Genomic DNA, 17,775 nt, shown 5'->3' on the forward strand with positions numbered 1-17,775 from the left:
TGTACTCAAATTTATGTTAGCTCTCCCATATAACAAAATTTATAGGCCTCAAATCTGTTATTTCTCTGTGGAGGAGGAATTACACATGGGGAAATTTGCTTGAAGGGAAATAGTGAATTCATACTCATAGAAATGGCTTACCTTTTGCTATAAATCGAAGTGAAAACTGGACATACATTGTATTGGTACAGTCTAGATCTCTTGAAATGAGCATCCTTAGTCCTTCCTGTAAACAAAAACACATATGTTAGGCAATCTTATTTCATTTGCAGAATTATTTTCCTTTGATTTTATACATCTGACTTACATTAGCTAAATGATACATAATGATCAAGAAGCAATACTTGGTCCAGTTTGGAAGGAAAAATTGATCATTTCCCCTTTCAATGGCTTTCATTCCCTATGCCTAAATAACAATATTTCATTGTCTCAACTCCAAGTCACACTTTGCTGTGACTTATAGAAAGCAGTGCAAGAATGATAGCATTACACGTCTACAGGCCTTTTTAAAAAACAGCCTCCTTTGATCACAGCATGTTGTGAGGGGAATAACGAGGAAACAGACGGAAAATGTGCCAAGTGCTCCTGCTGGAAGCTGGGAGCTAATAGGTAACTTTTTCAGGGTTCCAAAGAGTCTTAGGAACTTACTCATTTGCGTGCTGTGACGGCCCTGGGAAGCTCTCATTCAGGCTGACACAACACCCTCCAGTTGGTCAAGTTAAATAAGGCATAACTAAGCAAGTCCCCAAGCCCGGGCTGGAACCATTCATGCAGAGAAGCCAAGGAAGGCGGAAAGTGATCATCTTGGCTTTAGTAATTTTTTCTGCTAATTAACTATTTCTGGTTGCCTGGGATTGACAGCTCCATAGCTTGTTTTCTCCATGTGTACACAGGGTTGCGGTGACAGCCAGTAAAACAGAACTTCACTATGCAGATGTCCTAGATACAAACAGGCCTTTCAGTTTCTCAGGTCTGACTCTGAATCAAGTGGCTCTTTGGTGGTGTGGGGCTGTGTGATACTGAGTGGACACTGTCTATCGATTTCTTAATTATCAACTAACAAATACCGAATGGAATCTTAGGTAGAGAAAGCAAATTCTTCCTCTTCTTCTTAACATTTATTATAGAGTACATTCTTCAATAGCTGAAAAATTTTAAATAGGACTAATTTTGTAATAGTAACCATATATGGAGTGCCTACAACAGGCTGGGTTCTAAAAGAACCACTTTACTCCTTTAAAAAGCACCTATCACTCCTAAGGGAAATATATTATTATCTTCCTGCTGCAGATAAGGAAACAAAATCTGAGAGGGACAGTAACTTGCTCAAGATTGCAAAAGTGATGACAGCAGGATTTGAACCTAGATATGTCAGATTCTGAAACTTATCCTCCACCCTTTAAGATATCATTATTTTGTTTATTAAATTATTTTTTGGTTTGGGGAGAGATATCCAGCTAATGTTAAATTTAGAATTTGAGAGTTATTTGATATGGTAATAAAAAAGCAACTGCATTTATACCCATCCTTGAACTTCACAAAGCATAGATTCAAGCTTCCTGGATTAAAGGCTGCTGTGTAAAAGCCTTATATTTCCAGTCTTATTTTTCTCTTATCATAATAACTCACTGCCCTGCTCAGTCCCTGATGCTTGATCACTGCATGTCTTTATGTCCTTACCCTCTGCCTCGTACACTTACAAACATAAGACCTTGGATGTTTTAACAGCTTGGTGCCACGTAGAGGTTAAGCTTATGGGGAAAGGTCACTTCTTCATCTTATCAATACAGTGAAAAAGCTTTGAGGTGGGTAGTTAATAGATCCAGTTCATAAATATCCCTTGACAACGTCAAGATAAAGGAATATGATTACTCTTCCCCCTTGATTATGGAATGTGAGTATAAAATTGTTCCCATGGGTCAATATAAGTCAGCCATAAAAGAACCCATTTTATAGTGTATCTTGTAGGAGCAATTTTAAAAAAATTTATTTATTGAATTTATTTTTGGCTGCATCGGGTCTTAGTTGCGGCACACAGGGTCTTTGTTGAGGCAGGTGGGATCTTTCATTGTGGTGCGCTGGCTTCTCTCTATTTGTGGCGTGCGGGTTTTCTCTTCTCTAGTTGTGGTGCGCAGGCTCCAGGGTATGTGGGCTCTGTAGTTGTGGTGCGTGGGTTCTAGTTGAGGTGCGCGAGCTCAGTAGCTGTGGCCTGTGGGCTTAGTTGCCCTGCAGCATGTGGGATCTTAGTTCGCCGACCAGGGATCGAACCTGTGTCTCCTGCATTATAAGGCAGATTCTTTACCACTGGACCAAGGGAAGTCCCTTGTAGGAGCAATTTTGTTGAAAGTTGGCATGATCTGTAATTATGAAAGTATCTTTCTTTCATATTTTAAATTTTGTTTATAGTTAAGCACTTGATATTGAGAATTGCCCAGTGGAACTGCCATGCCCAGCTTCTGCATATATTCTAGTTCATACAGATGTTCCTTTTCTCATCCTCTTCCAGATTCAGTAATCCACTGTGCTAAATGTGAAGCTATTTTAATAGTAGATAGCACTCCTGAATCTATAAACATTAAAAAGAGCCTATCATTTCCTTTTTCACAAAAGAATGCCTTTCTAGGTCAAACTACAACCTACTGAATGGCACACGCTGAGCCCTCTCTGCATCTTGCAGAGCTGATAGATAATATGTCCAGCACATATAATGCTTGGCTGCCCTTGCATTTGGATGGCTAAAGGGAACATATAAAAGACTATATGTCTTCCTTGTTTATAGGATCTAGAGACCAGTTTAATTCTACTGCTTAAAATTTTATCAGGTAAAGATATTTGAATCACAGGACTTTATCTTTTTTGGTCTTGTCAACTGCTTCAAATAGATAGTGGTAAAGAGAGCTAGAGCCTCAGACAAGACTTAAAAACATACACACAAAAAACCAGCAGTTTCCACCACGAAATGTCCTGCCTCAATTTTTTTTGGCCCCTTATAGCACTCAGGGACTTATAAATCTCTCTGACCTTTAAAGTGTTTTTTCTATCTCATCTAAAACTTGAGGAGAATTCTGGATTCAAACAAGGATGATAGCCAGCATCTATTAGCTATAATTGAAAAAGTTCCAGGGTGTCTAATTTTCTAACTGTTAGGTGTTAATTATTAAGGATGTACAGAAACCCATGCAGATTTTTGTTAAAGATTTCATTTGCACACCTAGATTAGCCGATTTCCCCAGCTGAGTGAGACAGGATGTAGCATGTATTCACATATGAAGATGTGCCAGCTCAGCACTGTTTCACACAATCGCTTAACAACCCCCTAACCAACATCTAGTTGAAATACAAAAAATACACTAATGATGTTTGAGAATGTTATTTAACTTGGCTTAAATGTTTGGTTTTCTTAAAGTCACCAAATGGTTGTACTGGTAGGAGGAAAAGAAAGAAACTGAAAGGAAAAAGCAAAGACCTTCCGTAAAATCAATTAAAAAATATTCTAAGTTAGATACTTAATTACACATAAAATGCTATATTCCAGAAGTCAAGATTCTAGAAGTAGTATATATATAATTTTTACATATATAATTCCAGCAGAGTAAAGAAGGTCTGATTACCAAAGCAAAGGAAAAATTTTATGCCTAAGTGATCATAAAAAGTGACGGCAGTGAATATAAGAGGAAACATTTTTTGTTGTTGTTGTTGACATGAGCATATTCATGTTCCTTATGGAACCTTTTTTACTGAAATATAAATTACATAAAGGAAAGTATCAAATCATGATGGAATTATCACAAAGGAACACAGCTATGTAATTTCTATACAACTCAGGAAACAGAACATTACCAGCCGTCCAGATGGCCCCTAATCCTCTCTTCCAATTTATACCTCATTTTCTTCTGCCCAAACCACCATTATCCTGACTTCTAAAACCATGATATGTCCTAGAAGACAATAACTGTATATAAAGTAATACATCATCTGAACAGTAATGCATATGTGTGGAGCAGAGAGTGAAGTAGGGAATTCAGTGGTAGTGAAGAAGAATCTTATCTGACCCCTTTAAAAATGAGCGATGTTCCAGATTTGATGGTTTCACCATTCAGATTCCCCCTCTCTGCACCATATACTTCAGGCCAAAGGTCGGGATGTAAGTTCCCGTTGAAATCATCTTTAAGGATCGAGGGCAGAGGAACGACAGGAACACAGTAGGTTCCACCAAAGCCCCGGTCACACCTAAGAAAAAAATGAGTGGAGAAAAGGCATTATTTGTCGTGAGATCAAGAAGCCATCTTTATCTCTGCATTACAAAGAAAGAAACTGCCAGTTTTATTAACTTACACACAGCGTCCAGCATCACAAATCCCTCGTCCTGAGCACATCCAAGGGCACCCCGAGGCCAGCACAACGTTATCAATAGCCCAGGAGTCAGCTCCCATGGTGTAGTTGGCTTGGATCCATCTGAACCGGGTCCTGGGAGAGCTAAGCAAAAACAAACAAACAAAAGAAAATGACCAAAAAAAACCCCAAACCACACTTGGTTTGAATGGTAACCTTCAAAGCACAAAAACATTTATTTTAATTCTTTCCCTTTAAAGTGCCCTCTCTGGGTTCCAGTTCCCTCTTTATTTGAGACACTTTGTTTTCATACCAAGTAATGGATGTTGTTTACTCTTGACCCACAAACAGGAGAGTAGAAAACATACTTTAAAAATATTTCACCATTTCTTTCACACAAGAGCCTCTGAACACATGTGAGATGGGAGAGTTACTTTGAACTATCAATTTATTCTGTGTTTGAACTACATGCAGAACCTTAGTTTTTGCTTTCAGGCTTTTACTACTTTTCAGTACTGGGAAAGAGACTGAGGAGGATAAACATGAGTATAAGTTGGAATCTTACAAAGGTCTTGCCATGAGGTCTCTGTTCTACTGTTCCCTAAATGGTTTCTGAGGTAGGAAATGGAAGCCCTATCCAACTTCTGCCTCTATTTTGGTTCCTGAGGGTCTGGCTCCCTTAAAGGTGAGGGCTAGAATGATGTGATGCACTCCCATGTTTTTTATATATTTGCAATCTGTTATTTGGAATATACCGTCAGAAGACCACTTTATCCAGAAATATGTGCAGCCTTACCAAACAGCAGTCTCTCAGTTAGGAACAGATTGCACAGTAGAAATCTGTTAGTTATTTGGAAAGTAGAACACAGTGGACTTGAAGTGGAATTTCAACAGTAAAATCTCAAGTGCTATAGTTTCCCCTACACAAGTTCTCCTTCAGTGCAACACAGCTGCCAGCATGGTGGCTCTGAAACAGAAATCTAGTCACATCAACACCCAGCTTAACACCCTTGAAATGGTTCCCCAACACATGCAATGTCAAGGCCAAACTGCTAATAAATACACGGCCCCTTCATCGTCTGCCCTCTTCCCTTGCCTCATCTTCCCCTATTGCCTCACAATTATACTCTGATAGCATGGAATCCTTGCATTTCCCCATAAACTCATGTTTCTTCTGGCCTCTGGGATTCTATTTCGGTTTACAACAGCACATATCCCCCTGCCCCCCAACGAGCCCTTTTCACTCAGACAAGCTCTACTCACTCATTTAGACTCAGCTCAGGCATCAGCTCCTCCAGAAATCTCCCTCCAATCTCCCCAAACTGAGTTAGGTAGTATCTCCCTGTGTTTCAATAATATCATTGGGTTTTGCTTCTGTTATCATTTTATAACGTAACTGTTTAGATACCTGTTACCCTAAATAATATATTTGGATCCTGGCATCAACTTATTCATTTTGTGTCGGAGATCTAAAACATAATAGATATTCAATAAATGTTTGTTGAATAAAAATAAAGTGAATAAATGAGCTACAAGTTAGCACTCTTTAAAGCTCTGGGGTCCACAGGAAACTATTTTGGGTTACATACTAAAACGCTTTGATTTCCTGTATTTTTTTTTTCTGTCACTTGTTTGTGCCTCTCTGAATCCAAATTGAACCAGGAAAATGGAAACCACTGTAAATATTTAACACAGAGGGAATTTAACACAAGGAATTGGATGCACAGTTCATGGCAGAGCATGGGGGCAGTGAGGAAACCAGAGTTTAACAAAGTCAGGAAGCACTACAAGTCCAAAGATGGACGGACACAAGAGGAGATGAGGTTAGTTCCCCGGGGGCCAGTGTCACATGGAAGGACATCTCGGGGGAGCTGGAGTTGCTGAAGTTGGCCAAGATGCACTTGAGATAGAAAGGGAGGGGAAGGAACACCCTGGTTTAACTTTATTCCCACCCTCCAATTTCTTGCCAGTATCTGCTACTCTCTCAATCTATCAGGAAGCCAGCAAACACATGCAGCTGGCAAATGCAGCTTACAGAGGCCAATCTGCCTACAATTCAGAGCAGAGCAGTGGGAGGGAGATACAGGGATGTGCGGGGAGCAGCCCCAGGATGGTACAATCTCTACCACCCACCATAGTACATACTGGTTCCTAGAAAGATCCCCAAATTATGCAAATGCCTAAACGACAAAAGTGGGAGCCTGCTGTAAGCCCTAATATAACACCTGAATGCGATCTGAAATACTGTGGAGGGGAAGAAAGATGTAAACGGATACGAGCATCCCAAAAGAACGAACCTTTTACTCTTATTCCGGTACTGAGATTAAAAAAACCCAAACAACTAAGGATACTCTTCCACATGTGATGATTTCACAAACTGCTTCATGTGGATAAGTATCAGTCTGGTTATTGGGTAGATATTTGTTTTTACAACAGTTTAAAAACTGAATCTGGTGGGCAGCCTTCACGTTGCTGAAGAACAGAAAAGTTCAGCCTTGGCAAACTCTCGGAACTCTTAACCACATTTAAAAATTGTTACCCAAGCACCTTGAACTTTTCTTCCCCCCCCCGCCCCGGTATACTCCATGCATGATTAGCATGAAAGAGGAATAGAATTGCCAAGCGGCATCATATTTCCCAATTAGGTGACAGAAAACTGAAGTTCTGACATGTAGCCAAATGACAATTCTCACATGGTGGAGAGTGGAAGGTAGACAGTGATCCGCTTCCAATTCTGGAATCTCTCGGAGGTGTAAATGGAACTTTCTGTGTAATGCAGACAGCCAATGGTTGGAGGAACACACTCTTCGGTGACAAGATGCCAGTCCCTGCCATTGTTCAGAGAATACTGGAGCTGTACACCGTGGGAGTCGCTAAAGGGCTTGCTACAGCCCATACTCATTTCAAACTGCAAGAAAGTTGATGCTGACACATGAAAGTCCCAGGTCTCAGCGTAACGAGGTTTTCCTACAAAAAAGGAAAAGTTTAATGGCAGCACATAATCGTGCTCTTATTTGGTGTTTCTGCTCATCATGCTTTCAGTGGCAAACAAAAATCATGTCTTATCTATAGTGTCTCACATGTGCTTTGGCTTTTCATCTCATGTTGACTATTTTTATCTAGTTAGCATAGACTCAGAAATATGGAAGGCTGCTAACTTGAAAAGCTTTACCACCTTGAGACAGGCTAATAGAGAGTCTGCAAATTGTAATTCTGCAAATTATGAGACATGGGAATGTTTTCAGATAGGTACTTTTGCCCCACTTTTAAGAAACCTTAGTCATATTATGCATGCCATGAAAGACAGTTCCTGCAAAAACTGTTATTGGGCTCAACAAGTTACATTAAAGGATGACACCGGTCTTTACTTCCAAGATCCCCCCTCAGTACAGGCAGTTATGCACACAGTTTTGCATTAGAGAATCTGCTCTTGGGTTTTAGGTAATTTAATCCTCCAGTTAATTAAATATTCTCCCTTTATCTGGTGAAAATGTATACCTATGTTTTCAGTGAATATCAGAGCAGTATCCATAGAGAGACAGTCCGTATTGACTTGACCTCCTTGGATTCGATACCAGTTGGCTTGCAAATCCAAAGAGCCATCAAATTTGTCTTGAAACCCAGCTTGAGAGCTGTCATTCATTCCTATAAGGACATCATCCAAGGCCCACTGGGCTGAATGCTTCCCTGAAATCAGATGAATAAAGGCAGTTAGAGAAGGTTCATTATATAGCAATATGAATATCTTTATGACTGTGGTTTTAAATCAAATTATCTAGAAATTGACAGCAAGTTAAGAAACACACGGTACAATGTGGCTTTAACTGGATGATCTAAATGCTACCGGGAAACTTGGGGTGAGCAGTAACTTGCCATGTTGGGGTTGCCACCATCGAAAAGCTGTGGCAGGCGTCTTTGCCTCTCGTGGAAGGTCGATGGAAATGATCTGTGGTTCCAGAAATGACATGAAGTCCAGCTCTCGAAGCAAATGCCAGAGTATCCCATTGTCATTTGAATATTGAACAACAAGGCCTGAGTTAAAAGACATAAATCCAGTTACTTAGACAGCTCTCCTAGAGGCAAAAAAGGCAAGGAACAGTATTATTTGAAATGGCAAGACTGCAGGAGAAACTTCAGATTGCATCTCATAGGATGAGGGCACATTCATCTAACTTCCAAGCAATGAATTAGTAGACCTGAAGGCTCATCAATTTCTTGACAGTTTCTATGCACTGACTCCTAGGAAGTGGAGGGGGAAAATACATAAGCTCTTTTAAAGACCACTCAGTTTTGTATGAGTGAAGAGGAGGTTGGTAAGGGGGACATAAAAATCCACTCCAGATTACATATTTGAATTTTAGATTCTGTCCTGAACTTTACAAAGTCTCATATCATTATTATATACTCAGAAAAAATATCTCAATCTCCCAGTACAAAATCAAGAAGTGCTCTTTGCCACCAATGTACCAGATAGGAAGCACAGCCCAATCTGAAATTCTATTAAGCAGAATAGAATTTTTACTGGCACTTCACCCTTTGTCAGACCTTGGTCACTGAAGACTGAATAAAGACAAATTATTAAATAGCAAAGCAGAGGAACTCACTCCCATCCGATGGTTCTACCTTCCTTTCTCTACCTTTCTACCTTTCTAGTTCTACCTTTCTTTCTCTGTGTCACCTTTCCCCTTCACTTATCCCTTCTACCCCGCCTCCCTCTGCCTGTCACCAGGTGTGATTTAGGGAAATGCACATTAAAGTTTAAGATACTTCGTGTGCTATTCCTGCTACCTATCCCAGAAAAAGTTTTCTTTTAAAAGAGGACACAGGGAGAGGGTAATGTTGAATGCAAAGGAAAAAACTGCTAATGATGAAATGGTAGGAATCAACAGGATATATATATGATCATTAGCAATTAATAAAAAAGTATATTTTACTTGATAGGGGGCCAGAGGGCTTTCTTGGCATCTATCTAATTGCTATTCTATTCCTAAGACTGGCACTGCATATTCATAATTATGACTGGGGATATTGAAGTGCTTTCTGAGTATTCACAGAAAGTATGTTCAATAAAGTTGTATTGGTTATATTAATTTTATTATGTCCTAACCTTTTTGTAATTGTAAGAATTCATGGTTCTTACAATAACTTTTTAGTTTCCTCATTATTGACTAACCAGAACATCTCAATCCCTCTGTCATGTAGCATAGCAAAGAGTTTACTAAAATTAAGTTTCAAGAAATAATATGATAAAATATAGAACTAAAAGAAAGCCTTTTAAGGTTAATTGATATTACATGGAATTATTGTCACCACATCTGACAAGGGGTGATGCCAGAAATAATAATGACTAACATGCAAAAAAATTGGAAATCTCAGGAGAATTAATCCTACCATATTTAAAATAGAAGAAATCATCGTGTTTGATGAGAGGATAAAAAGAGCTCAAAGAATAGGAACTCTCTGGGGAGGCAGTATGCTGTGTATGCGTGCAGACATGCGCACTTGGAGCTTCAGTGGGTGGAGGTGAGACCCATGTGTTGGAGAAGGGAGAGAACCACACCAAAGTTCATGAAGAAGACTGAAGCTAGGCTCTTTCTCATTTTTATTCTAGTCAAGGTGAGGAGCATCTGAGAAAACTCCAGTCTCCAACCCTCGATGTTTTCTCAAAATATAGTTTTTCTTGTGGATATTAATTTGTTTGATAGGGTTTATATTTAATAACATAGGAGAGAGAGAGAGGGAGAGAAAATGAATAATTTAGATAGTTATCTGGGTGACCTATTCAGAAAGCAGATACAGTACCAGAAATGAAGCATCACAAGACTAAAATCTCACTGGTGGTCCTTTAGCACCTTCTACTCAAAGTATGGTCCAAGGACCAGTGCCTGCATCACCTGGGAACTGGCTCTACCTGTGGTGTTTTTACATGTCCACAAATTCTTTGACACTCCTCCCATCAAAAAGTGAAGCTTAATTCTCCTCTTTTTGAGTGTGGCTGGACTCAGTAACTTGCTTCTAATAGAATATCGTAGAAGCGACAATGTGTGGCTTCTGAGAGTAGGCCATAAAAGGCACTTGCACTTCCTTCCCTGCTCTCTCATGGTTGTCTTGCTCTGAAGAAAGTCAGCTGACAGGTAGTAAGGACACTCAAGCAGCCTAAGGCTAGGTCCACTGAAAGAAACTGAGGCCTCTTGTCAATAGCCATGTAAGTGAGCATCTTGGAAAGAGATCCTCCAGCCCTGGCTGAGTCTTCAGATGACTGCACCGTCTTGGCTTTTATCTTGTATGCAGTCTCATGAGAGGTCTGGAGCCAGATCCACCCAGCAAAGCTGCTCTTGAAATTCCTGACTCACAGAAACTAGAAGATAACGGATGTTGCTTTAGGCCACTCAGTTTTGGAATAATTTGTTATGCAGCATACCACCCAAGTCCTACTGAATCAGAATCTGCATTTGAAAGCCTCCTAAAGGATTCAGATGTACACAAGAATATGAGAAACACAGCTCAAGAGGTCCATACTCCATTTGGTTTTTGCTTGCTGCCTTTCTCCTCATTAACTTTTTCAGGAGTGCCACTTATACCTTCAGGCAGCCACAAGATCTACAGAGATGAGGGCCCCAATTCTGCAGGACAATTAAGTGCCTGGCAGATAAGTATGAAAGAATGGAGAAATGCAAGACAGGGAAACAGCAATATCCATATTTTATATCAATCACTGAGCCTCTTTAGCTGTGTCATCTAAACACTGTCCATCTGAATAAACCAAGCCATTTTAGCTCACCTACTGAGTGTGTAAGGAACCTAAAACATTTCCCCTTTTAAATTACAATTCCATCTACAATCTTCCCAGTCTTATTGAAAATAGCCTAATTTTGATTTTAATTCCAAATATGTAAATTGAGGCTTCAGCTTGAGTATGTAAAAAATTGTTACTTTCATCACTAGAAGAGATTTGTTCAAGGATTTAGGCAGATTTACATTTTAACAACCAGTTTTCAATAAAAGACTGAGAAATGCCTGTGGGATGTAAATTACACAGGCAGCAGTGAGTTCAAGAAAATGGCTCAGAGTCGTTGAGAAAAAGTTGTGCTCTTAAAGGACTCCTAAGGGAATAAGCCCAACAGGGCAGACAAGAGCATCTGTAATCAGAGGTTAAGTATAAAGCAGAGCTTCAGGTCAGTAAGTGGCTGCTTCCCACTGTACTCTGGCCAGAGTTGGTCTTTTTTTCTCATATACAAAGAGGGGTACAGATTTGTCATGTTCAGAAGAGTCATGCACATATGCACATGCACACAGTTGCTACCCTGGGCCAACCACAGACTATTTCTAAATAATAATTTTATTACAAGGGTTAAGGACAACATTAAATGCTCTGCCTCTCCAATCAGTAAGCAATGTCTTGGGACAGGACCCCATCTACCTCTGCATCCCTCAAAGCTCCTGTCTCTGTGTGGGCGGAGAACGTGCTCTAGAAATACTCCTTTGCTTTGAACTACATATTGTTTCTGCAGGGTGATCCTGTAAAAACTTAAATCAGGTTACGTCGCTACCTGACCTAAAAGGCTCCAACTGGTTTCCCCGACAGTGGATTTCCGACCCCACCTCCCTACCACGGCCAGCAAGGTCCTGCCTGACTGGGCCCCTGCCCCTCACCCCCAAGCACTCCTCGAGCTTCACGTGCCCCAGGCCACCTGGCTTTCTTTCTGTTCCTCCAATACCACAACTCTTTTTCACCTCGTGGCCTTTGCTGTTTCTTCTGACTGGAAAACTTCCCCGAGCGCCTCCTGTGCTGGCTCCTTTTCACCCTTTAGATTTCAATTGAAATGTCACTTCCTCAGTGAGGCCCCTCCCAGACCATTCTATCGAAATCTGCATCTCCCCCTGCATAAGTTTACTTTCCATCTCATCAGCTTATTTATTTCTGTCTAGCTCATCAATCTAACATCTTGCTTATTTCTTTTCTTTACTGTTGATTTTCTGACTCCTCTGACTAGAATGTAAGTTCCCTTAAGGGCAGGGCTTCTCTCTGCTATGCTCATTATTGACTCACTAGTTCTTCCCATTCTGGCATGTGGTAGTCTGCATTTCTTGTCCCCTTTACCACACACTCTCTTTCCTTCTGCCACATGGCTGGCAACATCCAGAAGCTCCCCAGCAGCTGTTTCATGATCCTGGGTGCTGGAATGAGGACCTCAGATGACCCATGAGGAAAATGCAGCACAAAGGAGAAATCCTTTTTGTTTTAACCCACAGAGGTTGAGAGGGTTGTTCTTGCAGCATAACCTAGCTCATCATGACTGATGCATCCGTCTTTCAGTGACACTGTATCGGTGCCACCTAGAACTGTGTCTAGCTTAGAGCAGATTCTTAATAAATGTTTTTCAAGAGATTAGGAAATGCAACATAGTCTATATAAGTTTCTAGACTGCTGCTTCAGTAAACAGATTATCTGGATAATTCCTAGACTAAAGTACTGAGATACTTAGAAAAAGTCATGGAAGCTTTCAGTTACTGATGATATGGCCAAGGACATTTAGAATTGATGAACAGAGCTATTGGTAGCTCTATTGACTAACAGGTACTATAGTGTTTAAGCCAATATGTTTTACATAGTCATGCCTGAGAGAATAACAAATTTAGAAGCTGCAAAATTCTTCACATGCTATTCACGAGATCAATGTTTGGAGGAAGACCTATCTGAGAAGCTCATGGATTTTGTACCAGGAACCAACTCATATGCGGGGTCCCTTAAGGAATCCCGTCATATCTGTAGAGCAACTGAAGGCCACCTATGTATGTTTCAAGCCTTATGAATTTCTTTCAGCACTGAATCACGGAGGCGGAAGATGGTATGGATGCCTAGAGAGAGTAGAGTTCTGGGCAAGGAGAGAGGCAGTGTGCATGATAGTTAAGGCATAGGCTCTAGAGCCAGCATGAGTGGTTTGACTCCCTGCTCACCTACATACTGACTGAATGATCTTGGGTAAGTTACTTGACCTCTCTGTGCCTCAGCTTCTACATGTGTAAAATAGGACAAATAACAGTACCTATGGCAAAGAGGTACGGTGAGGATTAAATGCATTAACAGATAGAACACTTGGTACAGTGCCTTGCATATAGTAGGTACCCAGTAAAAGTTCATGTTTATTATTACAAGAACTGCTCCTTCCACCAAAGGATTCCAGTACCCTCAGGATGCTTACGGGCGGGAAGCAGAGTATGATATGCATTCAGGAATACCCTATGCAAACAAGTTCCTAGACCTACACCGTGCTGAATGTCAAAGTCTCTGCAATTTTGTTTCCTTCCGTGTAAAGTTATAAAGGAACAGGTTTCCCTGTTTACAGGCTTAAGGATCTGGATGAGGAATCTTAGAGACCAAGGCTCTATGTAGTTACCCACTCACTGATGGAGAAGAGAAGAGAAGGAATGATTTAAGGTAGTGTATCAGTTTACAAAATCCCGGCCAAACTTTGGGAGGAGAAAGAACTAATTTGCTAGTAGTAACTGTAATTTCTATTGAAATATAGCAGCTTACCTTCATTTCTAGCTCTTGGTTTGATGCAGGTAATCCCTGAAGTTTTGCTTCCAATTTGTATATAAAACTGAACGAGTCTGGGGGAAAAAATCCAAAAACACTTCAGTTTACTTACAAATAGATGAGCTCAGAAGATTTAGCCCTTTGTATTTTGACACATTAAAAAGTAAAACTCCTATAATTCTTAGGTACTACTTTTAAATTCGAAGGGCATATGACAAACAGAAACTACAAAGATTATATAGTAAGTTAATTCTGTAACCATTTGAAAACGTTAATTAATATGACCGTTAATTTTATTCTGGAATAATTACTGAAACAAAAGGAAACAGTTTAATTCCACTTCAATGTGACAGTCTGATATGATTTAGTGAAATCACTGAAATGGGAATTCCTTTAAATTGAGATGATACTATCCTTGGAAACTCAGGAGGAAAAATCTAACATTAAAAAGTTGAATGCTGGGACCTCCCGGTGGTGCAGTGGTTAAGAATCTGCCTGCCAATGCAGGGTACACGGGTTCAATCCCTGGTCCAGGAAGATCCCACATGCTGCGGAGCAACTAAGCCCGTGCGCCACAACTACTGAGCCTATGCTCTATAGCCCGCGAGCCACAAGTTCTGAGCCTGTGTGCCACAACTACTGAAGCCCGCGCGCCCTAGAGCCCGGGTGCCGCAAATACTGAGCCCACGCGCCGCAACTACTGAAGCCCGCGTGCTCTAGGGCCCATGTGCCACAACTACTGAGCCTGCGTGCTGCTACTACTGAAGCCCGTGTGCATAGAGCCCGTGTTCCGCAACAAGAGAAGCCACCACAGTGAGAAGTCCGCGCACCGCAATGAAGAGTAGCCCCTGCTCGCCACAACTAGAGAAAGCCCGCACGCAGCAACGAAGACCTAATGTAGCCAACAATAACAAAAAAAATTGTTTAAAAAAAAAAAATTGAATGCTGTATTTGTTTAGGGCCAGATAGTTGCCTGTATTACTGATTTAGACTCAGATGGTTTAATTTTTCACAACTGACACTCAGTGTGATGTAAACCATGCCTCAGTCCACAGTAAACCAACCTACATGGCAGGCACACCTCTGTGAGAAGGACTCAGAAGGAAGGGAAAGAGATTGGAGGCAGAAAAACTATGACACAGAACCCCGGAGTTTAGTGAGAAGAAGGTCTAAAAGTTTCAAACATTTATTTAGCTTCCTTCCTTCCAATTCCAAAATAGTTTGATTAAACATAAAAACACACAGTTTTATTTTAGGTGTGCTACTATTTCATTTGCCCTTAAAACTAAGCAGTTATTTATTTTACCAGTAGGTGTCAGTGTAGGTATTTTAAATTTCTGGAACAGTGTTTCAATAAGTGAATACAAATAAACTTAGATAAATGGGGGTCATGACATTTTTGGACACAGAATTTAAAGTTGAAAAAAATTCTTTGTTTCTCCTGGCATATATTAAAATCAATACCAAATAGTCTTCATAATAACACAGAACTTTAGAAAACCAAGCTGACATACATTAGACACACAGGCCTTGGTGATGACTGTATGCTGATTAATGAATTGGAGTATAAGTTTTGCAGAAACTGCCTATTTTATTATAAAGTTATGCTTTATTTTTATATATCAGAATCTATATAGAGAAACATTACTATGTAAACCCTCAATAACAGAACAGAGTGTTGTAGGTTAGAACACATGGCACGGTAAGTACTATGTTCATGGAGAAGTATACCAATTCACTATTCACCTGATATTCCTGGTGTCCAGAGGTATGGTCCTTGCTTCTCTTTTTCCGGGGCCACTGAAGTACAGAGACTTGCCATCGTTAAGTGTTCCACAGCCTGTTCCAATCTGGCCTCCGGTTATCTTGTACCACAACGGGCTGAGCTTCCCCTCAAATCTGTCGAACATCTCACTGTGGTTAGGGACAACAGACACACAGGTTCCTTGTGTGGCTTCCGAGAAAAGAAATACACAGGAGAGAGGTTTTGTTAAAATCATGAGACATTGGAAGGTACATTCAGTGCATGGGCAAAAGAAGCATTGCCACAGGTGTTAGGGGAAAGAAACCACATCAAAATGTGAATCTCCCAATCATCTGCCTGAAATACAGCCATCACTTCTAACATCAAAAACACTATTCTGCTCCTATAATTTTAAATTTTTAAACAGAGAGACATCAGGAACCACACATTTCCATGATTCTTGTTACTCAGAGGATCTGTGTAAACTGAGAAATAGATTTTGTCCACCACAAAATTGGTTCATTTGTTCTTTGTATTAGTGGATCAATAAGGGGAGTTAATCCCAGATTTAAAAGAAACACCCTGAAACCACGAGTGACAGCACTCTCTGCAGAAGGCCTGCAACAACATATGTTTGTCTTTGGTCATGCACCAGATGAAGAGCAGAGCGCTGAAAGGCTGGGAAGGATCCTTTGAAGTTCCCTCCAGGAAAAATTCTATAAAAAGATTGCGGAGCTTATAATATTTTCTCCGATTTTACTCTTTAATCTCAGCTTCCTTTTTATTTTGCTTGTAGCAACATCCAAGGGTGACTGTGGTCAGAAAATACTTCTCGTGTAAAGTGCTCTTTTGGCAGTCTTGGGTTTATCATTTCATAAGTTGATTTTTACTTTAAATGTATACAATTACATTTTGTATCAAAGCAATGTAAAGAGCACAGGCAGCGAAGTGGTGAAGAGCTCCGCTGCCAGGGTTGGAAGCCTAGCTCCAGCAACTCCTAGCTTTGTGACCTTGGGAGAGTTACTATACCTCTCTGTGTCTCAGTTTCCTCAAGCGTAAACAGGGACAATAACAGTACTACACTATAGGGTTATTTATTGCTACAATTAAATGAGGTGAAATAAAAACACCTACTATAGTGCCTGGGATGAAGTACGGACTCAAGCGACGTTAATTAGTTTTACTATTACTAATAAATAAATATACTTTAGGAATGAAATTTGTGTTGTCATGTGTTTCCTTCTTAGGCAGTTCAAAACTACAAAATATCTCTGCACCTCATTTGCCTGGGTTACAAATTCTTACAATTAGGACTTAAAGAAGAATAAACTCAGAATCTATTTCCTTGGAAGAAGTAACATGAAATATAGTAACTAGAGACGAATATTTTACAAACAAATCATCAGACATGTCTGCAGCCTTACCAGTGTACCCCAGGTCACAGAAACACACCCCCGAAACACAGTCCCCATGGCCACTGCAGTAACTGGGACAAGGCTCTGATATGTACACGCCATCCAAACCAAAGGGAGGCACATTCTTCTGTGAGCTGCTCTCCTGGATCCATCGGAATCTGGTCTTACTGTTGGGAAAAACAGCACAGGTGTTTCTTGTACCAGTATCTCACACCAAAGCACTGAAATACAGAACGTTTCAGAAAGACTCAAGAGAGATTTAATATTTCTTTGGAAGTCACATTCACTTGATTGGTCACTTAACCTTCATAAGGTGTCTCTCTCAGATCTTTCTCAAAACTTCTTGATTTTTTCTTCAGCATAAATGTTTCAATATCAGGAAGATCAGATAAAGAAGATTCTGATGGCCAGAAACATAGGTTTTTGCTTGTACATTTTAAGAAGCTATTTGGTAATCTTTGAAACCATCAAACAGAATGTTCTTTGTTAGGACAAATAAGAGGACTGTGGCTATTTGCCATTCTCATGATTCTGGGAGGAAAGAGTCAAGTTCGTACTGACAGCTCTATTCCCACCTGTTGCCTTCCTTGCCCTCTTCTTCTTACCTTCAAATCTCCAAGATGCTCATTCTATAAACTCTTAGCAACCAGCTGGGCTGCCAATAGACACTGGTAACTGCCAACAAACAAAAGAGGGACCTGGTCCCAGTGCTTCAAAACCCTGGAACACCAGTGGCCTGGGCT

General features: G+C 40.3%; 1 protein-coding gene across 1 annotated transcript in view; it reads right to left on the reverse strand.

Moving 5' to 3' along the window:
- RELN (reelin) overlaps nt 1-17,775 on the reverse strand; it is a 525,441-nt gene that overhangs the window by 76,083 nt on the left and 431,583 nt on the right. Inside the window, exons 29-37 of the mRNA XM_082631643.1 lie at nt 17,042-17,199; nt 15,620-15,827; nt 13,871-13,947; nt 8,206-8,364; nt 7,831-8,019; nt 7,026-7,299; nt 4,336-4,476; nt 4,053-4,230; nt 142-226 (exon numbers count right to left, since the gene is read on the reverse strand). Coding sequence (XP_082487769.1) covers nt 142-226; nt 4,053-4,230; nt 4,336-4,476; nt 7,026-7,299; nt 7,831-8,019; nt 8,206-8,364; nt 13,871-13,947; nt 15,620-15,827; nt 17,042-17,199 — 1,469 coding nt within the window. The remainder of the gene's footprint in view (nt 1-141; nt 227-4,052; nt 4,231-4,335; nt 4,477-7,025; nt 7,300-7,830; nt 8,020-8,205; nt 8,365-13,870; nt 13,948-15,619; nt 15,828-17,041; nt 17,200-17,775) is intronic.

The sequence above is a fragment of the Mesoplodon mirus genome, assembly GCF_964341445.2.
Source record: "Mesoplodon mirus genome assembly, chromosome: 9".
Taxonomy (NCBI): Eukaryota; Metazoa; Chordata; class Mammalia; order Artiodactyla; family Ziphiidae; genus Mesoplodon; species Mesoplodon mirus.